Source organism: Pecten maximus, chromosome 4 (assembly GCF_902652985.1).
Source record: "Pecten maximus chromosome 4, xPecMax1.1, whole genome shotgun sequence".
NCBI lineage: Eukaryota > Metazoa > Mollusca > Bivalvia > Pectinida > Pectinidae > Pecten > Pecten maximus.
In genome coordinates this window covers 34,554,383-34,582,379 of record NC_047018.1, presented here as the reverse complement: position 1 = coordinate 34,582,379, position 27,997 = coordinate 34,554,383, and the positions used below count along the sequence as shown (strand labels likewise).

Here is a 27,997-nt window from a genome sequence, read left to right as displayed (position 1 = left end):
ATTTAGGCTACACCGGAAGTTGATGTCTAAATTCGAAGATAATTTTGCGGGAAGCATCTCACCACAGAGGCAGGGTAAACATCGTGTTATCGTAGTATTCTAGACGTGACATTTTGGTGTGATTTCGCGATGTAATGCTGTTTATTTATAGTGGTAACCATGTATTTTTCAGATGTTTTTGCCAAGAGAAGACTGCAACAGGGCTCCACGATTACCAGTTGGCACAAGCACTGAAGCAGATTAAATTAGTGACTACTGCAGTAACTGTAGGCAATGTTCATGATGGTGTGGGGCAATCGAATCTGATATTTTTACTATACAAGTGGCGAGTCTAACGAAGATTCATTTCCTGTTCCATCTGGAATACCAACCCTGGTGAGATAGATCAGTTTGTAAGAAGTTAGTTTATAGTAGCAATAACAGGCTATTTTGTTAAATTATAGGAAACATTTCATGTTATACATTGTTGGAAAGGTCTTTACAAATAAAGTTAAATGGTGAAAAAATGAAGACTCTACCTTCAAAATTGACAGAGTTATGGCACTTTGAAATGTAGAAAAAACAACTGGATTCTGCCATCAAAGGATACTTTCCTATTTCTTCAAAAAAATAAGGCAACTATCTTCAGGAAGATGTGTTTATTGTTATATTTCAAGTCAATATAATTGTAACAAGAAATATCTTTAAAAAAGATAAACGGCATAGTTTTAATGCTGGTGGTTATCCTGTAAAACTGATGGTGAAATAAATTTACGAACTAAAGTGTTTTAGCACGAATAACTAAATCATATCAGTTTGAATCATTTTTGGTAATAATAAGACTGCATTTGAATCAGGAATATAATTTATAATTATGAAAATGGAAATATATTTGATTATTGAATTGATTTCTTTGTGAAAAAAATGAGTCAAGTGCAATCTGAATCTACATTTAAATTAAAGAACATACTTTTATATTATTACCATCCATTAAAACTAGTGATCACCACTCAAATTGACGACTTTTTCGTGTAAAAACGCTTGATTAATAGGCCTACCGTACGTTTTTATATTCCATAAGTAGTAAACTACGACTACTAGATTAGAGTTATCCCCCTTCGAAAATCATGGCGAATTACATTTCAGTGTGGAATACTCATCTTCTTTGACCCTGCGCACGGTTGCGCTTTAGGTTTCATAATATCACTGTCATGGGGGTGTCACAAAGGGTAAGTAAGGAAATATTAACGATTTTATCGTTACCTCGTCTGTCCGCTCCAGTTTCTGTTGCCAAACTATTTTCTTTTCTGGTTTACCACATGTTTAGATATTGCTTTGCATTCCTTTTAGTCAAAACACACAATTGATTTTGATTCACACGTACCTTTATATATATTTTAAGCCTCTTTTGCTGTCACATGGCTACCAAAATGGCAGCGATGACGCCATTTTTACGCTGTGGGAGGCTATGAATAAAGGCGTTTTTGTGGAAGAAAACATCGATAAACGTAATAATCATATGAAAGACAAGTAGAACATACTTCATTGTGATTACTGTTTAGTGAAAATAGAAAGAACAGACAATTTTAGCTGGTAAACATGGAATTCAACATTGACCTATTTAACACGGGGCAGAATGGGAAAGTGTCATAACTTGCGTATGCCTGTCATTGCTAGCGCTATTTATAGTTGATACAATGTATACAGTTGAGTTATATAGATCTATATTGTTCATATAGTTTAGACCATTATTATAATTACCTCACAGAAGACTACTGTCAAAGACGCCCAGCAGGACACCACCTGGTTACATAATACTGACAACGGGTGAATCAGTCGTCCCACTTCCAAAAATGCATTTTTATGGACTCCGGTATGTCTCAGCCAGTGGGCAGAACCCAAATCCTTTCTCATGGGATGAATGACAGAATGCTGATATTAAGGCCAAAAATGAGGCATTGTCAAAGGACAAGTTAACAAGAAAATAGTTGTTAGAAAGAAGATAAAAGATAAGCTCCCAAACTTAGTTGCCTTTTTGGATCATTCAATGGGGACCTCATGTACAATACAATATCTTACAACCTATATAGTTACTTGCAGGAAAGGGGGGCACAAATCTTCTTACATTCACACACAAGAGGCCGCTGGTCAACCAATTTATTATTTGACATTATTGTGGCGACTGTTACAATGAGCCGATCATAAGATTCTCATTGTGTAATCATCTAACATTGATTTAGTCAGCCGCTGTTTACTAATTCAACAAATGATGTAAGCAGACAGTGTATATTCGGATCTACCAGAGTTATTTCAGTGTTTTCACTCAATATACAGACTTGTTCGATTTATGTTGACAAACTAGTTTGTAATTTTTGAAGTGTAACATTTTAGGCATAAATCTGTGCAATGAAATTCCATTCACTTACTCTGTACATGTTACCAGGTAGTTAAACCAGGATCCAGTACAAAGAAGTCTTTGGTTAAACAGCATCAACAAATTTTAGATTGAATCAGTGTGCCACTGCATCATATACTGCATTCCAGTGTATCATGTTTTGTAAGAAGAGTAAAATTGTAATATTGAATAATTAAAACATTCCAATGTCTTTTTTTCAAAGGAAAATGATTCGCAACCAAGAAAATGAATTGGATAAAGCAAACAAATATCTGCGTCTAAAAAATGTCCAGGGCAGGAACTTGTTGGTGGTGAGAGAAGTGTATCGTCGTGAGACAGTTCCTTGTCAGAGTGCTCTGTGTCTAGCTGGCTGTCAACCCAATAACAGTAGGTATACTATTGTCAGAATACCCATATATACATGTACAACAGTAGGTGTACTATTGTCAGAATACCCATATATACATGTACAACAGTAGATGTACTATTGTCAGAATACCCATATATACATGTACAACAGTAGGTATACTATTGTCAGAATACCCATATATACATGTACAACAGTAGGTATACTATTATCAGAATACCCATATATACATGTACAACAGTAGGTATACTATTGTCAGAATACCCATATATACATGTACAACAGTAGGTATACTATTGTCAGAATACCCATATATACATGTACAACAGTAGGTGTACTATTGTCAGAATACCCATATATACATGTACAACAGTAGATGTACTATTGTCAGAATACCCATATATACATGTACAACAGTAGGTATACTATTATCAGAATACCCATATATACATGTACAACAGTAGGTATACTATTGTCAGAATACCCATATATACATGTACAACAGTAGGTTACTATTGTCAGAATACCTGTATATACATGTACACCAGTAGGTTACTATTGTCAGAATACCTGTATATACATGTACAACAGTAGCTTACTATTGTCAGAATACCCATATATACATGTACAACAGCAGGTATACTATTGTCAGAATACCCATATATACATGTACAACAGTAGGTATACTATTGTCAGAATACCCATATATACATGTACAACAGTAGGTTACTATTGTCAGAATACCTGTATATACATGTACACCAGTAGGTTACTATTGTCAGAATACCTGTATATACATGTACAACAGTAGGTTACTATTTTCAGTATACCTATATATACATGTACAACAGTAGGTTACTATTGTCAGAATACCTGTATATACATGTACAACAGTAGGTATACTATTGTCAGAATACCTGTATCTATACATTTATAACAGTAGGTACGCTTAAAGCTTGTAGTTATAACGTCACCATCATAAATCAGTACATTAGTTGTTGTTCCAGTGTAAATTATATTTTCATCAGTGTAGACAAAACAAAGGATGTCAAATTACTGGACCACTAGTTTATTAAAACACAAAAACAAAAACATTGAATTGTTTATATTTTATGCCAATACAAAATTGGAAGTCCTGTAGTATCATATTTAAATAAGTTAAAAGCTGTAATCTCGTCATAATGTAAATACCCTGTATGTTACATTCATTTTCATATATTTACATTCTGTGTTGCATTTGCCTATATATCGTTAGTAAACCAAATTGTATTCATGAGACTGTATACTACAATTTACAGTGATTCGGTCAGAGTAGGAATACAGCCCCAGGTGTTGTTGGTCAAAACAATGGCGCCAGTTACTTTCGGCCTGGAGAGATTTCGAATGCTAGCATTTATTATCCACAACACAAAAAATAAAACTTCACAAGTTATGAGAGTAATATTTTATAATTAAAACAAAATGTAGTCAACACAAAATAACTATAAGCGCCGTTCTTGATCTAAGAATTGTCAATGTCGTCGCACTCACAGGGGCTCGTTTCCGAATTTTCAGAAACGTAAGACACGACAACATTAAAAGTCCAGTATTTATATAAAGTAATAAAATAAAAAATCTTGTGAAAATTCGGGAGCATCAACATGGTTTCGGGTTGTGTATGTAGTTCTATGTTGGATTTTAGTTTTGTGGTTATTCACTGATGTTAAAGGCCTACCTTACAAAATCGAGCCCGTGTGAAGTTGAAAATCGTCTGCTAAGATGCGACTGGTTAGACTTAAATCTGTTTCAAACGAAATATCGTTGGAATCGTTTTCACCTACTGTCAAGACGACTTTCATTTAGAATTTAAGAACTGATATTCTTCTTAAAATAATGTAAATCCAGTCGACAGAATCTGAAGTATTTCCGAGGAATCGAGTCTGTCCTGTGCAATACCCGTTCAAAGCCGCATCACTTCTAAATGTTAACCATATAGCATTGCGTGGAAAAACAGCTTGGATTTTAAACAATCAGAAATTATGCAATTGTGAATAATTTGACGATATCTACAAACATAATTATATGAAATAGAAAATAAAGCCAAATTTTTGCAAAACCATTGTATGTGTTTGGTATTAATAACGATATGAGGGACTATATTAATCCTTCTGGAAGTTTCAGCTGTTCCGGTATTTGAACCTGATGATGTCAGTGATAGGGGAAGCGGCAAATTTAAACGCGTCTTAAGCTACATTAAATAATAAAAAAAATTATGAATGTAAATATAAGCATTGAACTGTTACCAAATGGTAGTATACAGTCGATATGAATACAATTTGGGTGACAGATAAATAGAATGTCGCCCGTTAGGGTTAGGGCGACATTGTATTCATATCGACTGTATACTACCATTTGGTAACAGTTCAATGCTTATATTTACATTCATAATTTTTTTTATTATTTAATGTAGCTTAAGACGCGTTTAAATTTGCCGCTTCCCCTATCACTGACGTCATCAGGTTCAAATACCGGAACAGCTGTCACCCAAATTGTATTCATATCGACTGTATACTACCATTTGATAACAGTTCAATGCTTAAATAAAGCATTTATCTTTATCAACATGGACACAAACCTGAGGTTATTATATGGGACATACACATTGTAACTAATGCTTGAGTGAAATGCAAATAAATATCCTCATTTACAACATTGGTAACTATAGTAAATCCAGTGCAGAAAATATATGCAATTAACAGCACTCTGTAGCATTTGACTTTTGCAAGACAAAACAACTGACATGTTCACCTGAGCCAAATTTGAATCGTAGTTTTCACACTCCTTTACACATGGATTCAGCGTAAGTAGTTAACTAAAATTTAGAATTCAAAATGTGAAAATGTACATAACACCATAGTGTAATAACTGCTATTTAATGTAAGTGTGTGTGTTTGCTGCTCTTTGTTATCTTTAATCTGAAGAAATAACTTTATCTATTGTAGATGAAATTGGTTTACTTCCTGCGGATGTGACCCATTACCTTGTTCCAGACTGCCAAGTGGCACGGGAATACTTAGAGGTATTGGAGTTACCCCAGCTGACAGGGAATAGTGTTCCTACAGACCGTTGCTCATAGTGTAAGTTTATGAACAAAAGACTCAAACACAGGCTGAAGTTATACGACTATTTATTATACTAATACACTGGGCTAAGGGGCTATAACAGCTGTGGTGCTTAACTCTCCCTTGTAGATGACCTGACCAATATAATTTATAAGAGATACACTAAAATGGAATTTAGCTGGCGTGACTGTTATTGTAGCTAAGTGAAAAGCTGTTCCTGTTCACCAGGCCATGTAACTGAATCGAGTCAACTTTTTAGTAGAGATAAATGAATGCTTGGGGGACAAACGAATTAGTAGAGATAAACGAATTCTTGGGGGACGGACGAATTAGAAATGATGTAAAATGACCCACTGAAGTAAAATCAGTAATTTGCTGCAGAGCGGGGTGCCATAAACCCTAACTCCCTTAACAAGGAAGGGGGGAAAACGGTACGATTTGTCCATGCTCGGAAACAGCTGGCAAGTGTTTACTCACTTAACCTGCCTTATGAATTTGGAATAGAAAAAAGCTGCTATAACCCCAGGCATCACCTGAAATGGTCGTGTGGTGGGGAGGTGTGCTATAACCCCAGGCATCACCTGAAATGGTCGTGTGTTGGGGAGGTGTGCTATAACCCCAGGCATCACCTGAAATGGTCGTGTGGTGGGGAGGTGTGCTATAACCCCAGGCATCACCTGAAATGGTCGTGTGGCGGAGTGGTGGCGGTAATAATTTTTTGGTGCAAAACTTCTATCTTCACTGAAAAACTGCTGAAGAGACTGACCGATCACGTGACTGGACTGACCAATCACATACTTGCTATCAAGCTGACCAATCACTATGTATCCTCTGCTATTACTACTAACTGTCTTACTACTATATATACATACATGATATAAGGAACGTAGATATAAGCAATAGATCGTCTTAGTTCATAAACAGCATTTATGTATAACTAATAAATTTATATTTATGAACAAAAGACTCAAACACAGACTGAAGTTATACGACTATTTATTATACTAATACATTGGTCTAAGGGGCTATAACAGCTGTGGTGCTTAACTCTCCCTTGTAGATGACCTGGCCAATATAATTTATAAGAGATACACTAAAACGGAATTTAGCTAGCGTGACTGTTATGGTAGCTAAGTGAAAAGCTGTTCCTGTTGGCCAGGCCATGTAACTGAATGGAGTCAACTTATTAGTAGAGATAAACAAATTCTTGGGGGACTTACGAATTACAAATGATGTAAAATGCCCAAATTGAAGATGGACCACAGCTGAAATACCCCCAAGCTGACAGGAATAGTGTTCCTACAAACCGTTGCTCATAGTGTAAGTTTCTCATTCTGGGATCCCCTGTTTTGCCTAGGAATAATATTATTTTTCAACAGACATTGAAATGTGTGTTCCAGTGATGTTTAGACTATAATGATATAGATTTAGACCTCATTATCGCTTTGTGCAGTGATTTTTGGGACTTAAATTTTTAAGTTTTTGGACTCATGCTTTTCCTGTTGGTCTCAATTAAATTTTGAGCACTTACTCTTATAATAGGATTCATCTGAATTTTGGAAGTGGTGTTCTGGACTGGCATATAAAGATTATCATGATCACAAAGATTTAAGTTATTGATTTACCTCGATAAAGGTCAAATTAACAAGTTAAAATCTCTTTACTTGTGGTAACCACCTTGATATTTACTTTGACATACAGCAAATCATGCACTTTGCTTAATGTAGACCAAATATCTTATGATCCGATGATTGTTAAATTCAAATACATGTAAACACAACAGAACAGTACCTACAAATATAGTAAAAAATAGTCATTGTTTGCAGAAATGAAAAAAAAAGACCATGACATTCAGGATTGTTGGCTATCTAGGCCTCATCATTGGTACTGCAGGCCGGAAGTGCAGAGATCTAGTGTAGCTCTGAGAATGATGTACAATATACCTGTAGATTAGATTTGAGGACCTTACAGGGTTTTTTAAAGTAAAATGATATACATGTACTCCATAGAGTATTATTTGCATTTTGTTATTAACATTTGTTAAGAAAAACTCATTTGGTTAATGGAGTTAATTTCAGACTGAGTCTGAAATTAACTCAAATAACCAAATGAGTTTTAATTGAATTAGACAAGAAACTTAAATTCTTTTCGGAATGCTTCATAATTCAGCAGAAATTCTTAATACAAAATGAGAGGTAGTGAATCAAGACACTTTAATACTTGATGAAAGTTTTATTTTCCTAACTTGTAATAAATAAGGGAATCCAATATGAGCTATTGAGACGTACATGAATACCACAGCCATTGAATGATTTATCCATTATTAGGTCCAGCATGAAGGTAACAGGCGTTTACACAACCGACTGAAGAACCTTGTACGAGATAAAAGAAAAGCGTCTGTGATATTTCATAATGAATTCCAGAAGTTTTCATTCTGTGAAAGGTTGCCAGGAGAAAATTTGTCATCCTGGCAGAGTAGGTATGTCTAGCATATTTCAGCAATATGGAGGTACTGAATGTTTGACAGTTATTAGATATTTAATTCTAAATTTGTCCAGCATTTACTGTCATTTATTAATGATGTTGGGCACTGGTCTGTGAAAAAATCTACATTTACTGTTTTATCACATAATTGGGCTGTTATCCAGAGAATTTGTCTACATAATATGTTTGTGAATGCCACTAGTGTAATTAATTTATCCTGGACTGTTTTCAGATATTGATTGTGTTGTCATACATAATATGGACAATCAGATTTACATCATGAATTGAAAATGGCTGTGCAACAAATGCCTCAGTTTGATTTTGTCTTCCTTTTTTTTTCTTTTTTACTTTAAACCTGTCAAAATGTGCTATATCATAAAGTGTATCTGCAATTTGTTTTCTTTTGACAATTTGTACATGAAATTTTATGAAGCTAATGTTTCAAAGTTTTACTCACAGAGATTTCCAAAAATAGAAACGTCTGTGTCTTATTTCATAAAATATCATATAGAATGTATAGCATTTAGATTGAGACTGAATTACATACAGAAAGTTGCCACATATTATCCAGAAGAGTTGGGGTATGTTTTAGCAAAAGGGCATAAAGATTACAGCACAGGATGTGTATGTCTCAGTTTCATGTAAAACACATACTTTTCAAATTAGGAATCAAACCATACACCTCCAGTTGAGGTCCATTGATCTGAGTCTTTACCAACTGTCAGAACTGTCTTAGTCTGTTAGAATTAATGGCAAATGTTCTGTGAAGATGTTCATTAGAAATTATACATGATCTGTTACAGAAGTAGCTATAAAGCAGCCGATTGGTTCTACAATCATCTGGCAGGACAGATACCTATCGTAATGGTCACTCAGGACAAACAGGTACACATTGTAAAATCTGTTATGTTAACTAGGGACACATACAGGTACATATTGTATTATGATATTGAGGGACACAAACAGGTTCATATTGTATTATGATATTGAGGGACACAAACAGGTACATATTGTATTATGATATTGAGGGACACAAACAGGTTCATATTGTATTATGATATTGAGGGACACAAACAGGTACATATTGTATTATGATATTGAGGGACACATACAGGTACATATTGTATTATGATATTGAGGGACACAAACAGGTTCATATTGTTTTATGATAACCAAGACATGTTAACTGTATAATTATGTGAATGTTGTGATGATTATTTGACAGGTGATAGCTGAGTATGGGAATCGCCAGGTGAATGTTTTTGTGATGACACTTCAGGAATACCTGGATACCTTCTGGAAGATGATCTTGCCCAGTATAACAGATCTAGTATATTCTATCACTGCTTCACTGGAGGCTAGAACCAGAGGTAGGTATCAGTGTAACACTGACCATCTTCATGGAGAGCAGGAGCCACCTCAGGCAAATCTACCTGATCTGACATGTTTGACTTTTCATCTAAAAAGTGTGTGGCTGTATTATTGTTTATAGTTGTATGTAAACCTAGATACATTTAATAAATAAACAACAACACTTTAGTGGAAACTGTACATGGAATTTTGTGGTTTTCAGATAAGGACTATGTAGGATACCTGCCGTCTGATGTTATTGAGGCAGGATTGAAGACTGGACATTACACTCAGGGTTTCCTCAACGTCAATAAAAGTAATGCATCACAGGAAGCTTTTGTCCGCCGGAGGAGGTAGGGATGTAACTAATACATATGTCAGTTTATTTTAGATTCATAAAACTAGTCTCTGACCTTTGTTAATGGTCAATCTCTGATTGTCTTATCCCCTCACGACTAGGTCACAGTGTTAACGGTCAATCTCTGATTGTCTTATCCCCTCACGACTAGGTCAAGGTGTTAATGGTCGATCTCTGATTGTCTTATCCCCTCACGACTAGGTCACGGTGTTAATGGTCGATCTCTAATTGTCTTATCCCCTCACGACTAGGTCACGGTGTTAATGGTCGATCTCTGATTGTCTTATCCCCTCACGACTAGGTCAAGGTGTTAATGGTCAATCTCTGATTGTCTTATCCCCTCACGACTAGGTCAAGGAGGGGATATAGCATTCTGTTCGTACACGCAAATTTACATTCAGTTTTTGTTACCATTCTAGCCATTTTTTACCAAGTACGATTCTGTGTTTCAGGTTGCTGAGGTTAAGTTAAGTTTATTTCTGGTTCAGGACTTTTTAAGTCCTCTATACCAGACTCAAAATAATACATAATACAGATTGATGCAGTATTTCTGTCCAGTCTAGTGTACATTGTTTTATTTAACTTAAATACTTAATTACTCTTTATAGAAATTCCTTGTAATTAAGCAGCTTCATTCTAAAGCAGACTTTGATCAAACTTCAAATATTAGTCGAGTATGAGAACAAATTCAAGCTTGCATGGAGGAGATTTGTACTTGTGATACCTTTAACATATTGACTGGTTTGTTGTAGGCAGGATAGACGAGAAGACAGTGAATCCGATATTCTTGTCCATGGCATGTCCAGTCGGAACCGTGCTGTCCATGGTGACTTAGTAGTGGTGGAGCTGCTGCCACGGTCGCAGTGGCGTGGTCGGTCCAATATCATAAGAGAGGGTGGTACAGGTATGTACGCCAGGCCATTTTAGGTTATGGTAGATCAGCTGTATATAGAGTTATCTCCCTTAGTCATACATTTTCACAATCCACATCATTAGTTCTGTAAATTGAAGTTGTATTTCTATGCCATTGTTCGTGAATCATTTTGCAAGTACTGTCTCGGCCTTGTTATCATAAGGAAATTTTTAAATTCTACCCATTTTTATATGGCTGTGGAGTTTTGATGGTTGTATGGTATATTATCTGCATGAAATTTTTGTGGCAAGTTTCTTAGTTGTCTACAGTTAAGTCTCAAGTTTACTTGTGGGATCTAACTTTGATGGTATGAATAAAGATTCACAAATGATATTTTCTGATATTTTTGACATGTTTGGGATAGTTTTGAATAGGGTCAGTTGGGCATTTTATGCATCTGCTTACAATTCTCTGGTTAGTAATAAATGAGTTACCCCTTCCATGTTACTGCCTGGCACCACAGATACGGACATCCTATTGTTAATATGGTGCCCGTCTGGACTAGCATTAGGAGTGCAGGGGAGTGAAGTAACAAGAAACTCATTTAACAAGTTTTGTTGACTCTCAAAGAACACATCAAGGTTAGATACGCATGAAGAAAATAATTTTCATAGTGATTGTTTTTGTGAGTTTCATTCCTAACTGTCCTTATTATAAAATTGTACTGTTTTGCTCTATTAGTTCTGTCCCTCACAGATGCTTGCAGTCTGATGTAATGCTACATACCTGGCTAACCGCTGTTTAATTTTACTTCACACTTCAGATACCAAGGAGTCTGGAGAGGATGACAGTGGAGAGGCTATATCAGTGATGCCTACAGGACGAATCGTGGCAATCTCACAGCGGGCATGGAGGGAGTATGTTGCTACATTCTCTCAAGACGAGGTAGGCACGCAATGTAATATGATTTTTAGAGAGAAATGTCTGGTGCAGGAAAGCAGATAAGTGTTTGTAACAAAATTCTGAGAAGTGAGAAAAATAAGTTTTCTTACAATTACCATTACTAATCTGGACACCTTTAAATTTTACCTTGTAGTTTCTTTATATCATGGGGAATATTTATCTGACTGTTTTCATCCAGCAGCATCAATTAATACCCTACAAGAATAATACATTGTGTTAATAAAAAAACAGGAAACTGGTCTGAAAGGAGGCAAGGTACTTGTGATTCCATGGGACTACCGCATCCCTAAGATACGCATCAGCACCCGCCAGGTGGAGGCACTGAGGGATCACCGCATCGTGGTGAGGATCGACTCCTGGGACTCCGACTCCCAGTATCCCAATGGCCACTTTGTTCGTGCCCTGGGAAGAATTGGGGAATTAGAAACTGAAGTAGCAGCTATAATTATAGAGAACAACATACAGATGTCAACATTCTCTGATGCTCAGGTATGCCATGTATGAAAATAATATTGAAAGTTCAAATAATGAAATTGGATGTAATCAGCCCCTTTATCAAGGCACAAACCTGAAACAAATACATATATCATCAGGAGAAAAATCCAAATTCAAAAGCACTGGCCCGAAATTGAAGCAAGGTGGTCCAATTAAACTCAATAAGTAGCATCTTAAGTTACTCAAAGAAATAGGTAAAAATTACAAGAAAATTGTTTATAAGTAAAATCAAGTCACCAGTGTTTACGGTTCTTGCCCACAAACCAAATCTTCTGGCCAAAGGCCACCAAAGATACTTTTTTTTTTCATCCTGTAACATTAATAAAAGACATTCTCTGATGCTCCCTTATATGATGTCAACATTCTTTTTATCATGACATGATAATTAAACTGATAGCTGGTATGATACAGATGAAGGAGTTGCCAGTGGACACTGAGGAGGAGCCCTGGGCTGTAGGAGAAGAGGAAGTGCTTAGACGGCGAGACCTACGCAACTCTCATCTTGTATTCAGCATAGATCCTAAAGGATGTGAGGATGTGGATGACACACTTTCTGTCAGGTACAGAGGTGATAAGTCAGAAGGTCATGTCATAGGTCATGTTTTGAGATTTCCTTGTTCAAATAAGCACTGCTTTCTATAATGATTTCATCTATACTAAAGTAGACTAGGACTATTGTAGCACAGTGATGATATGAACTTGTTTTTTTACTAATTGTAGAACCTTGGATAATGGTAACACAGAGCTTGGAGTCCACATTGCAGATGTCACCCACTTTGTCAAACCTGGTACGCTGACTGACCAGGAGGGCAAAAGTCGGTCAACCACAGTCTACCTTGCTGATCGCAGATACGACATGTTACCTGGGATACTAAGTGCCAACCTGTGCTCGTTAATCAGTGGGGTAGACAGGTAGGTAACATCTTACCTGGGATACTAAGTGCCAACCTGTGCTCGTTAATCAGTGGGGTAGACAGGTAGGTGACATGTTACCTGGGACACTTAGTGCCAACCTGTGCTCGTTAATCAGTGGGGTAGACAGGTAGGTGACATGTTACCTGGGACACTTAGTGCCAACCTGTGCTCATTAATCAGTGGGGTAGACAGGTAAATAACATCTTACCTGAAATACTTGGTGCCAACCTGTGATTGTTAGTCAGGGGGTAGCTTATAGGCAGTAGGTGACATGTTACCTGGGCTTAGTGCCAACCTGTGCTCATTAATCAGTGGGGTAGGTAACATGTTACCTGGGATGCTTAGTGCCAACCTCTACTGGTTAATCGTTGGGGTAGATAGGTAGATGACATGTTACCTGGAATACTCAGTACCTACTTGTGCTTGTTAATCAATGAGGAAGCAGATTGATAAAGTTTGGGTTTGGAGTAACGATGGGCACATGATACATATTGTGTGTTGTATTAATTCCAGTTAACCTTTATGTCATCTAAATTACCTTGGATAATGGTAACACAAAGTACATGACCTCGAGGGGGATAGTTATTACCCATTTTCGTCCATCCCGTCCTGCTCTGAGTCAATAACATACCATAAGTTTGTACTATGTAATGGTAAAACATCTAGTTGTTCACCTGATCACTCTCTGATGGTCATTGGTCAAGGTTAAAGGGGATATATACGAGTAGAGGTCATCACATCCTACAGAGATTTTCTAGTTGATAATTACCATGCAAAATTTATAATTGATCAGGTATGCAGTAAGTGTTATTTGGGAGCTGGATTCTTCCTACAAACCTGTGCATGTATGGTATGGAAAGACCATCATACGCTCATCATACAAATTATTCTACGAGGTAAGTTGTAAGTATGATACATATGATACACTTGGCTGTACAACTTATACGAAAATAGAACTATTAATCTATAAAGATCAATGTCTGTCTGTAAACCTTAAATTGTTTTTGTTTTCACAGTGATTGGATTTTACATTTCCTTATTAGCTCACCTGGACCGAAGGTCCGCTGAGCTTATGCCATGGTGCGGCGTCCGTCGTCCGTCGTCCGTCAACATTTGCTTCAAATCGCTACTAGTCAAAAAGTTCTTATTGGATTTTGACCAAATTTGGTCAGAAACATCCTTGGGGGAAGGGGAACAGATTTTGCATAAATGGTGACTCTGACCCCCAAGGGGCCTGAGGGGCAGGGCCCAATAGGGGAAATTGAGGCAATTCCTTTAAATCGCTACTAGTCATAAAGTTATGAATGGATTTGAACCCAATTTGGTCAGAAACATCCTTTGGGGAAGGGGAACAGATTTTGCATAAATGGTAACTCTGACCCCCAAGGGGCCAAAGGGGCCGGGCCTAATGGGGAAATAGAGGTTATTCCTTCAAATCGCTACTAGTCATAAAGTTATGAATGGATTTGAACCCAATTTAGTCAGAAACATTCTTGGGGGAAGGGGAACAGATTTTGCATAAATGGTGACTCTGACCCCCAAGGGGCCTGAGGGGTGGGGCCGAATAGGGGAAATAGAGGTAATTCCTTTAAATCGCTACTAGTCATAAAGTTATGAATGGATTTAAACCCAAATTCGTCAGAAACATTCTTATGTGAAGGGGAACAGATTTTGCATAAATGGTGACTCTGACCCCCAAGGGGCCAAAGGGGCGGGGCCTAATGGGGAAATAGAGGTAATTTCTTCAAATCGCTACTTGTCATAAAGTTTTGAATGGATTTGAACCCAATTTGGTCAGAAACATTCTTGGGGGAAGGGGAACAGATTTTGCATAAATGGTGACTCTGACCCCCAAGGGGCCTGAGGGGCAGGGCCCAATAGGCGAAATTGAGGCAATGCCTTAAAATCGCTACTTGTCATAAAGTTATGAATGGATTTGAACCCAGTTTGGTCAGAAACATCCTTCAGGGAAAGGGAACAGATTTTGCATAAATGGTGACTCTGACCCCCAAGGGGCCAAAGGGGCGGGGCCTAATGGGGAAATAGAGGTAATTCCTTCAAATCGCTACTAGTCATAAAGTTATGAATGGATTTGAACCCAATTTGGTCAGAAACATCCATTGGGGAAGGGTAACAGATTTTGCGTAAATGGTGACTCTGACCCCCAAGGGGCCTGAGGGACGGGGCCGAATAGGGGAAATTGAGGTAATTCCTTTAAATCGCTACTAGTCATAAAGTTATGAATGGATTTGAACCCAATTTGGTCAGAAACATTCTTGGGGGAAGGGGAACAGATTTTGCATAAATGGTGACTCTGACCCCTAAGGGGCCTGAGCGGGGCGCAATAGGGGAAATTGAGGCAATTCCTTAAAATCGCTACTTGTCATAAAGTTATGAATGGATTTGAACCCAATTTGGTCAGAAACATCCATTGGGGAAGGGTAACAGATTTTGCGTAAATGGTTACTCTGACCCCCAAGGGGCCAAAGGGGCGGGGCCTAATGGGGAAATAGAGGTAATTTCTTCAAATCGCTACTAGTCATAAAGTTATGAATGGATTTGAACCCAATTTGGTCAGAAACATTCTTGGGGGAAGGGGAACAGATTTTGCATAAATGGTGACTCTGACCCCTAAGGGGCCTGAGGGGCGGGGCGCAATAGGGGAAATTGAGGAAATTCCTTCAAATCGCTACTTGTCATAAAGTTATGAATGGATTTGAACCCAATTTGGTCAGAAACATCCTTCAGGGAAGGGGAACAGATTTTGCATAAATGGTGACTCTGACCCCCAAGGGGCCAAAGGGGCGGGGCCTAATGGGGAAATAGAGGTAATTCCTTTAAATCACTACTAGTCATAAAGTTATGAATGGATTTGAATCCAATTTGGTCAGAAACATTCTTGGGGGAAGGGGAACAGATTTTGCATAAATGGTGACTCTGACCCCAATGGGCCTGAGGGGCGGGGCCCAATAGTCGAAATTGAGGTAATTCCTTCAAATCGCTACTTGTCATAAAGTTATGAATGGATTTTAACACAATTTAGTAAGAAACATCCTTTGGGGAAGGGGAACAGATTTTGCATAAATGGTGACTCTGACCCCTAAAGGTCCAAAGGGGCGGGGCCTAATGGGGAAATAGAGGTAATTCCTTCAAATCGCTACTAGTCATAAAGTTATGAATGGATTTGAACCCAATTTGTTCAGAAACATATTCTTATGTGAAGGGGAACAGATTTTTTTGCATAAATGGTGACTCTGACCCCCAAGGGGCCAAAGGGGGGCATGGCCCCATATGGGAAATAGAGGTAATTCCTTTAAATCGCTACTAGTCATAAAGTTATGAATGGATTTGAACCCAATTTGGTCAGAAACATTCTTGGGGGAAGGGGAACAGATTTTGCATAAATGGTGACTCTGACCCCCGAGGGGCAAAAGGGGTGGGGCCCCATATGGGAAATAGAGGTAATTCCTTTAAATCACTACTAGTCATAAAGTTATAAATGCATGTTGTAAACTCAGAGAGTCTGGACTTCATTATTTCTTTAAAGCAGTTGGGATCCCACCGCTATAACCATAAATAGCATTGTTTGAGGTTAACAAACAAAAGGAATTGAACATGAACATTATTTTGACATTTGGTCAAATACAACCAGGTGAGCGATACAGGCCCCATGGGCCTCTTGTATATGTGTTATCCTGATACTAACTGCAATATGCCGCTTGGTTAGAGAGAAATTCTCTTTAGTTTGATTGGTTAAACGTAAGAGGTTCCAGGTTCAATCCCTAGCAGAGGAATTGAAATAAATGATGACCCCCCCCCCCCCTGTTACACATGTATGTTTTGCAGATAGCTCAGGCCATGTCTGATGGGATGTCAACAGATGATATTGTTAAGAATGTACCAGAACTACAGTGTCAGCCAAAGAGAGACATTAAGCAAAAGTAAGGAATTACTACTCAGACAAAATCTAGTACAGTGGGTCAGGTCTGTCTAATCCAACACCACAGGTCCTTGTGGATTCTATATAGCTATAATAGCTCATCATTCACTTAAGTTCGTGAAATAAAGTATTCGTAAAATCTAAGTGATTAACAGTATTCTGTATAAGTCAGGACCAAACGGATGACGAGGTTACATATTATCATTATTTACAGAGTGACGGAGTTACGAGCTGCAGTCTGTCGACTAATGGAGGTTGCCCGACATCTCAAGGCTAGACGTGTGAGAGGTGGGGCGCTGGAGCTCGAGAGCACAGAAGTCCAGATACAACTGACAGAGACCAAGAGTGTTGAAGACCTCACTCCTAAAGAGGTATATCTTGATATATAAAATTATATATATTATGAAAATAAGTATTTCATATATAGACAAAGATTATGTGTAAAAATATCTTTCAGTGCCATGGTCTCCATGAATTTTTTATAAAGAATCCTCAATGATTTTATAACATCATTCTGACAGCTTTATTTCTGAAGTGATTTTGATCAAGCTTTATTATAATAAGAGCTTTGATGAATGCCTGTTCCAGGGTTCCAAGGTCAAGGTCATTCTTGCTATGTACAGATTTGCTGAACAAGGATTATTATTGCCTAACAGCAGGGAATTTATTCTAGTTTTCTCGTTCCTTCTGTTATTTTACAAATGCTTCCAAATTTATAATCCAGTCAAAAAATATCTATGTTACCACTTTCTTTATCAGAGATGAGGATGGAGTATGTATGTCTAAAAGTCAGCATTGATTTTGTGATGTTTGATACCACTCAATTTAATAAATAATGTAGATAATGTTCAATATTTTACAATTTTCAGCATCTTGAAGTCCACGAAACAATAGCTGAGTGTATGATTTTTGCGAATCATTGGGTAGCAAAGAAAATTGCAGAGGCATTTCCCAATTCAGCCTTGGTAAGCATTAGGAAGATATCCTGAACTAATGAAAAATCAATCATTTGGAACTATGATATCAAAAATTCACAGGGAAAAAGTAACAAATACACAGGTTAACAGTTTTGAATAAGAAGATCGGCAGAGCAGATTTTTTTTAACTATGATGCTACATGATTTTACTATGGAGCTGAACAATTTTACTATGGCGCTGCGCCATAGTAAAACAGCCCATGGTGAACACTGATTTTAACTAAATATTTCTTTGTCAAGATATTGTGTTCTTGGTCAATGTTAAATATGTTAAATCTGTGTTGTCTGTAGCTCAGTGCTGAAAGATTCCATGTAAAGTCTGGTAACAATAGATTTGTTTATATGTAGTTAAGACATCATCCATTACCCCGAGAGGACAAGTTTGAGAACCTGCTTACCTGTGCCAGTGCGAAGAATTACAAAGTGCATACAGATTCAAGTAAGGCACTGGCAGAGTCATTAAACAGGTGTGATGATCCTAACGATCCTGTCGTTAACAAGGTAAGCATACTACAGGTGTGACAATGCAAGTTATTTAGCATTCAGTATTGGTAGGTCTGCAGGGTTAATACAATAGGATTGCCTACCTTTAACTGATAAACATCTTTAAACCCTACATCTAATTACTGACATAATTATTAACCTACATTTAATTACTGACATTAATTATTTACCTTTTGCCCTGTATATGTTTTACCTGTGTGTACCTACTTTGTGACTGTTACAGCTGCTGAGGTCACTGGCTACCATGGCAATGTCCAATGCTGCCTATTTCTCTACTGGGGCCTTACCGCGAGATCAGTATTTCCACTACGGCCTGGCCCTGGACCTGTATACACACTTTACATCACCAATCAGGAGATACGCTGATATTGTGGTAAATATCTTGTCGGTCCTAGCATCCTATATCAACTGTCTGTAGGGTAAAGTTACAGTGAAGGGGCTACAAGGTCAATTTTACTTCAGGTAATGGTACCTAGGGCCAGTTTAAAGGTCTATATCTTCATTTCATTTCATTAATTAAAACGTGTGAAAAAGATGTCATTTTCAATGCTTATGATTGTGTGGCTTACAAAGAATATACTGTACAGTTAGTATATTGTCATATAAAAACCTATAAATAGGGCACTTGTTATGTGATAGGAGTTTTTTGTTTTGCTTAAAACTTAAGCTTATTTATTAGATATTATAATTTCTTAATCTAAAATGATTTATTTTGAAAGAAGGAATGTTTTTTAATTAATTTAAAAGCACATATTTTTAGCCTTTTTAATGGAATTAAAAAAGAATTATTCAATGCATATTACATAATTTAGAACATTTGTAATTTGTTATATTTATATCCATCCTTTATAAAGAGGAAACAAATATGAAATGTTTACATTAGTGTTCTATTTCTGAAGTCCAGCCTTTTCACACTTTCATGAATAGGTACACCGGCAATTGATGGCCGCTGTCAGCAAATCCACTGATACTATTGATCTACCTAGCAACAAGGATTTGGAAGAGTTGTCGGAGCACATCAACCATCAACATAGGGTAAATGTGTAGATAATTGTAGTCAAGTTGAAGTCAACCTCTGCCTGAGGTGAAAATTGCACTATTGCATATTTGAATATGGGAAAGTGTGATTTTCACCTGGAGCCAAAGATGAGGTGAAGTAAGAAAACTTCAACCATAAACATCAGAACCCATGTGGATTATAATATATGCCTGTCTGCTTAATGTAATAGTGTGTGCCTAGATATTACTGTGACTCATAGAAAGCAGTCAACTAGTAAGTCTGTGTAACAACATTTTTAATACAAATTTGAGTTTAGTTGTTTCAAATGTGGAACTACTTACTAAGTTGACCAAACAAAGCTTGGCTGCTATGAGGATGTGTCTTGTGTGTTCTTTGTCTGATCATTCACTACATTTATAGCCATTGCTTATTCTACACAATAATACAGCTTTTAAACAATATATTGTTTAGCTGAGTGAATTTACAATTTTCTTCTTTGTTGATTTTCAGGCTTCCCAAAATGCTCAGAGGGATTCGCAGGAACTTTTCCAGTACCTTTTCTTCAAGGGACGTAACCCTGATGATGAGTGCTGCACCGTAGATGCTGTTATATATCAACTTCGAGCCAACGGCATATTTGTTTTGGTTCCGCGGTTAGTAATGCTAATTTAACTTGACTCTGTTGCTGGGGTAGGGTTTATTCACACATAGGTGTTGTGGCTTGTCGCAAATTTGTCGAAAGGTGTGGTACCATATGTGCTCTTAACAGATGTTCTAAACATGCCACAGAGTTTGTTCGTTGGCAGGTTTTGTGTAGTTTGGTTGTCACTATGTGTTGTCAAGTATCCTATTTGTTAGCAGCTTATGTTATTGACAGATGTATTTGTAAAGAGTTTTACAGGTCAAGCACTTGGTACAAATGTTGCCTTTGTAAGATGTAAATTTTGAAGAAGAAAAAAATAATAAGTGTGATGTTGATCGACAGGTATGGTATGAAGGGTCCAGTTTACTTGAAAAACAAGGAAGGTCAGGTGGCCTATGTTCAGGCGCGTGGTCAGTTAGAGTGGACAGGGGGCAATATCACCAGGACTGACCACACCATGACAGTTCATACCATGTTTGGTATCCAGAGCTACATACTTCTGGACCACATCACAGTAAGTACACAATAATAATAGCTGTGATAACACAGATCTAGATGACAGACGGATGATTTCTGACAGATGGTCGTCATCAAAGCTATGTCCTATGATTCCCTACCATTAACGAAAGTGTTGCAAACAATGAACCCCAAAAATGATACAATAAGGGGATGTGTAACTTCGCAATACTATTTGGTATAATTAAACATGTCTAATGCAAATGGGCAATTGTTAAGCCTACCGTCACATCTGAAAACCTTTGATTTGCATATTCCAATACTATACAACTGTCTAAGGATGCTGATCTAAATATGGTATTCCTGACCATACTGTAAATAGATAATTTTCGTCGATCGGTGGTAAACGCCGACATTTTTTAAGAGCTAAATTCCGTTTGTAAAACTGAACATATCGGCACTACTAACCTACATGCTATTATAAGTGTTTCATAAATTCATAAAAGAAATTGTCGGTTGAATCTTATAACAACATGTCTTGGTGATAAAAAGTACTGCTTTACTTACATCAAGTAATTTCCTAAGGCGGTCGCCGATATTAGTACACACGACAGTCAACAACTCATCTACCCGTTCGCTCAAGCGGAACTAATCTCTGACACACCGGTAGATCTACCCAGCTGATGTTTTTACAGGTGTAGAAATGAAACAGTCACCGGCGCCTATTAAATCTTTAAACTGCTGAAACTATAGCGTAATTACTGCCGAGGTGTTCAGAGTACAACTGTAACGGTCAGTGCTGTCTATTAAATCGGATAAAACGCCAGCTCAGTTACAGTAACATTTTATACGCACATGCGCAGCCTAATTCCGGTGCTAATACACAGGGAAATGGCGTGGTTATCAATAAAAAGTAAGTAGGCCGATCAAACAGTATTTTATATGTTCAATAAAAGGTAATGGTTCTGTTACGTTTTGCATGCAATCTGTGTTAAACTCAAACGGTTACCGGGTATTTGATTTGACATGAATAACTTATTTTGTCGAATTCCGTTTTATCGTTTACCTTTTGCAAACATGACTTGGACATCAGATCGTTCTTGAAGTGACTAAGTGAAAGAAACTTTATCGTGACTGTATATCAGCAAAACTACACCAAATTACAAGTAACATAACGAAACATTACATATATATTTACATGCATTGACCAGTCTTCACACTAAACTGATGAGCGACAGAGCGAAGTTATAATGATTATAAACATGGGACAAATTTGTTGACAAATATTGACCAAACTTTTCACCAAAAATGATAACTCGCTTAATTCGAACACTCGGATAACTCGAAGTTTTTTCGTGGTCCCGTTGACTTCGAGTTAACGAAGTTCCACTGTATATGAATATTCATCCACAGAGTATGAAATTCTTTATACAGGGTAAGAATATTTGTTCTGCAGACTATGAATATTCGTTCTACACTTTAGGAATATTCGTTCTACACGGTAGGAATATTCGTTCTACAGGTTAGGAATATTCGTTCTACAGGGTAGGAAATTCTTTCTACATGGTAGGAATATTCGTTCTACGGGTAGGAATATTCGTTCTACACTGTTACAATCGAGGGATACGTTGGGGGAATTACCCAGAGAAATGACACCACAACACCATCATTCTCGCTTCGTGGCGGCAACTCTTTATATTCCGGAAAACAACAAAGCAAACTAATATTCGAACCAAAATATAAACAACTGGCTGACATTATCCGGAACTAAGACATTTCATGGTCACCTAAAATATATATTTTACATATATATAACATGCCCCCCCCAAAACAAAAATTTTACCCTAGGGAAATTTTTTGAAGAACCATGAAATGAATTAGAAACCCAAAGTACATACATGTAGTTATTATTTATAAATCAATGATCTGATTATGATAGATCAACATTTGAAATTTCAGTCATTCCACAAAGTCCATATGCCAAATAGAAATGTTACTCACTCATCATCATTACATAATATATAAAACTGAAACATCATAATCTCACTAGATTAATTAAGATACAATTGCAGCACCACATAACACAATAATCTGTAATATATACATGTATGCTGAAACTAAACTGTATAGTATGTATATATACACTGTTTATAGGGTTCCCATTGGATAATATTATCAATATTACTCGACAATGTATAACGTATCATGATCATCTATAAACAGTCTACAACACCGACTTAAATCACTTCAGTAACGAGATATTGTCAAATTATAAAATCACTTATTTATCAGAAATGCTAGTAGGTCTTTGGAGTTGATCGAGCATGTCCCATCATCAGACTTTTTCACAATACTGTCAAAATTGGACGGTTTCGAAACAGTGGTCACATGATTGACTTGCGAAGATGTCAAGTTCCTCTTTCTCGACATTTGTTGAGCAAATGGGTTTGTGTCCCACCCAAAGTCATCATCACACGGACTTGTCGGTAGAGAATTGGCTTTCTCCTCACGAACGAATCCAGCTGTGATAGTTTTTGGAGGGTTGATCTGGTGCACATTATTGAAAGGTTGACCTGTTGGTTGAGCAATTAACGTTCCTTCACAAACGGGTTTACCAATATTCAATAGCGCTGTCTTTGGATGACTCGAAGGCGACTTCACACATGATGTAGCAATAACCTCAGGTTTAGGCTCAATGCTGATAGGCTTAACAGGGTTAGGGTCACACTGTGTCATCACACTAACACTATGTAAAACTGGCTGTTCAACAGAAACACCAGAGTCGTCTGTACTCTTTGGAATAACCACCTGATCATGACTCTTAATCCCTTTCCGCCTTTTCCATGCCTTGGTTCGTCGCTTACCGTGCCTGATCTGTGACGGCGACTTTGATTTCGGTTTAACCTTGGTAATATCACAGGAATCACCATGACCTGTCAAATCCCACTCAATACTAAGTGATAAATGATGCTGGTCGTCCTTGAGCTCGTATTTAAACGGTAAGGAATCGAACCTCAAGTCATAGGTTTGTAATATTCGTACTATCTGATTTGGTAGCATCTCAATGGTATAAATCGTGTCAATCACAAAGACAGATGAAACGGCAATACAGTCACATCATAGGCATAACACACATCAAACGGTCACAGCGGCTGCCTGCCACACACGTGCTTACGCAAATAATAAGTTCACATTACAATTCGACGATAAAATCAAAATAAAACGATGAGGCACTTGCTTGGCAGTTGAGGTTTCCTTGAGTTTGGATTCTCCACCATGTTACAATCGAGGGATACGTTGGGGGAATTACCCAGAGAAATGACACCACAACACCATCATTCTCGCTTCGTGGCGGCAACTCTTTATATTCCGGAAAACAACAAAGCAAACTAATATTCGAACCAAAATATAAACAACTGGCTGACATTATCCGGAACTAAGACATTTCATGGTCACCTAAAATATATATTTTACATATATATAACAACACGGTAGGAATATTCATTCTACAGGCTAGGAATATTCGTTCTACACGGTAGGAATATTCGTTCTACAGGGTAGGAATATTCATTCTACAGACTATGAATATTTGTTCTACACGGTAGGAATATTCGTTCTACAGGGTAGGAATATTCGTTCTACACGGTAGGAATATTCGTTCTACAGGGTAGGGATATTTGTTCTACAGTGTAGGAATATATATATTAATCATGCTTGTTGGCCTGGATAGAAGCGCTCAATGGGTCTTACTGTGGATGAAAATTTGTCAATGAGTACCCAGAGAACTCCACATGATCAGGCAGGTGATCACATGTACCTTTATGATGGAAGTTTAAATATGGTTTATATATTAGACAAATCAAACATTTTTGAAATATGATTGAAGAACACATGTTTTGTACTGTAGGCGAATTAAACAGTTTTGAGATATGATTGATGACCACATGCTTTGTACTGTAGGCAAATTTAACAGATTTGGGATATGATTGAAGACCCCATCCCATGTTCTGTACTGTAGGTGAATTCAACAGTTTTGAGATATGATTGAAGACCATATATGTTTTGTACTGTAGGTTAAGATAACTCTGAACAACTCCTGGGCACACTCGTCCAGTGTGAGACTTGAGTTAGTTGACAACCAACCACACCTGTCCACATCAGCTGACAGCCTGATGAAGGAACAGAAGGCAGCTATCATCAAGGTCAGCTTATACAGATATAATTTATGTCAAATATCAAACAAATTTTAGTTGTAGCATAAGGGGATAAATATTATCTGTGATAAATATTATCTGTGATACCTTGTTTAATTAGTCAACCTGACAAGAAATGTTTGTACAGCATTCAATGATCTTTTTTTATTATTTTTTTTTATATTAATTAGATATATCTCTATACTGTGGGTGTCACTCTATGTATTTTTGTGACAAAAAGAGAAGGGAATATGCTGTCGGTGACATTGCATCTTAAATAATAGTTGGATATAAATCATGTAATGGGAAACATCGTAATACCACATGTTTTATTTATGATCTGTCTGTTTTGTTTGTTTAGGAAGTTTCTGAAGCAGCAGAAGAGAAAAAAGGTCATAGGTCAAGTGTTGACCTTGGAGAAAACTTTGAGGAACTGAAGAAGGAGTATGGACAGTCTTCTACTACCAATAACATGTATGACTTGTTTCAGTCCTTTAAGGAAATGTCTCTCAAGTGTTGAGTAGTATAACGTATGGGACAATGCCTAGTCCTTATGTGACACATACATGTGTCCTGTATACATTTGAACCGTCCATGATATTCTAACCACCTGCCTAGCAAAGTAGGAGTTATACTTTGTATTTTAACCTGATTATGACATCATTGTCAGTCTAGCATGACTCTGTACCTTTTAGCTTGAACGATAGAGAAGAATTTCCGAATTAGGAATTTTCATGACTTATCAAAAATTAAAAATCCTCTTCATGTCAACCCTATACTTACTAACCATGCATTGTTCATACAGATTTCAAAAACGTCCTTCAGTCGGAGAGTGCTGGATTTCAGTGTTGACTTGCAGTACCGAATAAGACGTGAAAGAGTTATTTTATTTTGAATGTACGAAGTACTGTTTGTTCATTGAAGGTGATCTTTTAGAAACTAGATTACATGGGCTATTTATTGACTCTTGGATTACTCTGTTATTATTTATCATTGACAGAGCATTCATGTTTTTTGTTGTGGGTTTTTTTGGGGTTTTTTTAATGGAGGTTTTTACACCTGCCATATTGTGATCAAATATCGGACTTGACATCACAACCTGCCACTTTCATTTCCATTTGATTGCCATTCAATAATAGCTTGTAAATACTTGAAAAATACCTTGCTGAATCTGTTTGAACTAGCCTGTTTGTTATCCACCCTGTTTGTTTCCATAAGTCAACTGGTTCGAAAAAAGGTTCTGTTTGTATTTGACTTTCCAAGATCTTCTACTCATTTTCTTTGCTGTTTCAAATCTAAAATACCTGTTGATTAAATAACTGTGGCAGCAAGGTTATTGGTGACTAGATTTTGTGTCACACCATAGATTTTGTGTCACACCAGGGGGCCGCAGAGGCCGAGTGGTTAAAGTGTCCCGACACTTTATCACTAGCCCTCAACCTCTGGGTTGCGAGTTCGAAACCTACGTGGGGCAGTTGCCAGGTACTGAACGTAGGCCGGTGGTTTTTCTCCGGGTACTCCGGCTTTCCTCCACCTCCTAAACCTGGCACGTCCTTAAATGACCTTGGCTGTTAATAGAACGTTAAACAAAAACAAACCAAACCATGTCACACCATGTTTTGTCCTTCATAGTGCTGTCAAGTGTTTCTAAGCTCTCATTGAAAAGAGTAAAGGTAGTGGCACAGAACATGTATTGTCATCAAGGCAAGATACAATTTGGTATGTGTATCTATAAAATAAGATTTTAGGTCAAACATGATAATCTTATTCCCCATTTGTTGAAAAAGTAGTGAAGGATGAATTGGAAGACATGTTCTGAACTGTAATATGAACTAGTACTTCCTTTGGTCTTCTATAAACAAATCCAGTATAAAATGATGTGTTTTCCACATAAACGTTGTACTATCACTACTGCTTACTATTAGCAATAAACAATGTTGAAGTCTCAACAAGGATGAAACGCAAGAATTTACCGTTTTGCAGCAATGTTTGTGTCATTATTTTGAATTAATGCTGCAGTCAATGTACTGATCACTTTTGTGACATAAGTATATTTTTATAACTGAATGTTAGTATTTTGTAATTTATTTTTAATATATATAAGCTTTTCATGTACATATATAGAAATGAATTCCTTACAGATCAATTATAATTGTAAGTTAGTCGAAATGATATTACAGAGATCAGACATCTTTCAATGTATTTGTACAGGACTATATATAGATCAATTACGTGGCCTTAGTTTCATCAATATTCTGTATACTAAGGAAATTCCTGAACTTTAAATTTTCCTTAGGAGCATAACAGAATTTAAAGAAATTTAATAAGCAAAGATTTTCCCCTTCAGTTCTAAATGCTTTCCTGTGTGAAATTTCAAGTTTCAAGAATTTTCTTAAATAAAGGATTGAAGATGAAACTGGGCCAAAACACTGTTGTAACATGTACATTTGTATACATTGTATTGTTGATAAATACCAAACATATTGGAAAATATTATTGAATAATAAATTAAAATTTTTTACTTTCTTCTTACATGTGCTACAAAAAGAAATTCTACAATAAATGCTTGATAAACTACTGTTTTATGTGTAATTCCCTTTCACTCTCAGAAATGTGAAATGTCATCTCTTCAAAGTGTTTTATGTGTAAATTCTCATGTGAATGGAAGTTGTCGAGTTCACATCCATCGTTTTAATAGATATGCTGTATACATAAAATATTTCAGCGATTTTGTACTTAATTCATTGAACTAATAGAAGTTTCACTGTATTGTGTCATGTTACAAGTCTTTTAGGTAAACTGTAAATGGGAGGGCCACTTCATCGGTGCTCCAAACCTGTTAATTCATCAATGTATTTGATGGTGCGCTAAAAGTATGTATATCCTTAATACTCTAGGGGTTGCGTTCACTTTAATTTGTGCTCTGCACCTAGTTTTGCCATAGCATATTCCAGGGGGGTATAGCAAAAGTGGTTTATTGAGGATGTGGACCATTGTGGGGGGTACTGAACTTACCTCCTTAAG

The 27,997-nt window shown here is 37.0% G+C and overlaps 1 protein-coding gene across 3 annotated transcripts; it reads left to right on the top strand.

The window, feature by feature from the left end:
- Nucleotides 1–12: 12 nt before the first annotated feature.
- Nucleotides 13–27,548, top strand: LOC117325920 (DIS3-like exonuclease 1). Of its 3 annotated transcripts, XM_033882434.1 has the most exons (25): nt 13–74; nt 173–375; nt 2,598–2,761; nt 5,723–5,830; nt 7,137–7,162; nt 8,170–8,321; nt 9,130–9,211; nt 9,552–9,696; nt 9,900–10,029; nt 10,787–10,938; nt 11,711–11,832; nt 12,082–12,339; nt 12,757–12,905; nt 13,066–13,257; nt 14,054–14,156; nt 17,107–17,201; nt 17,415–17,571; nt 18,070–18,165; nt 18,526–18,678; nt 18,905–19,054; nt 19,609–19,716; nt 20,192–20,334; nt 20,667–20,838; nt 24,854–24,982; nt 25,335–27,548. In XM_033882434.1, exons 3-25 carry the CDS (start codon nt 2,602–2,604, stop codon nt 25,491–25,493), a joined length of 3,141 nt encoding a protein of 1,046 aa, XP_033738325.1. In that variant the 5' UTR covers nt 13–74; nt 173–375; nt 2,598–2,601; the 3' UTR covers nt 25,494–27,548. The 3 variants fall into 3 exon arrangements, with proteins under 3 accessions (XP_033738325.1, XP_033738324.1, XP_033738323.1); XM_033882433.1 differs by lacking the exon at nt 7,137–7,162 and having other exon boundaries at nt 5,723–5,857; nt 8,170–8,317; XM_033882432.1 differs by lacking the exon at nt 7,137–7,162 and having other exon boundaries at nt 5,723–5,857.
- The last annotated feature ends 449 nt before the right edge of the window (nt 27,549–27,997 follow it).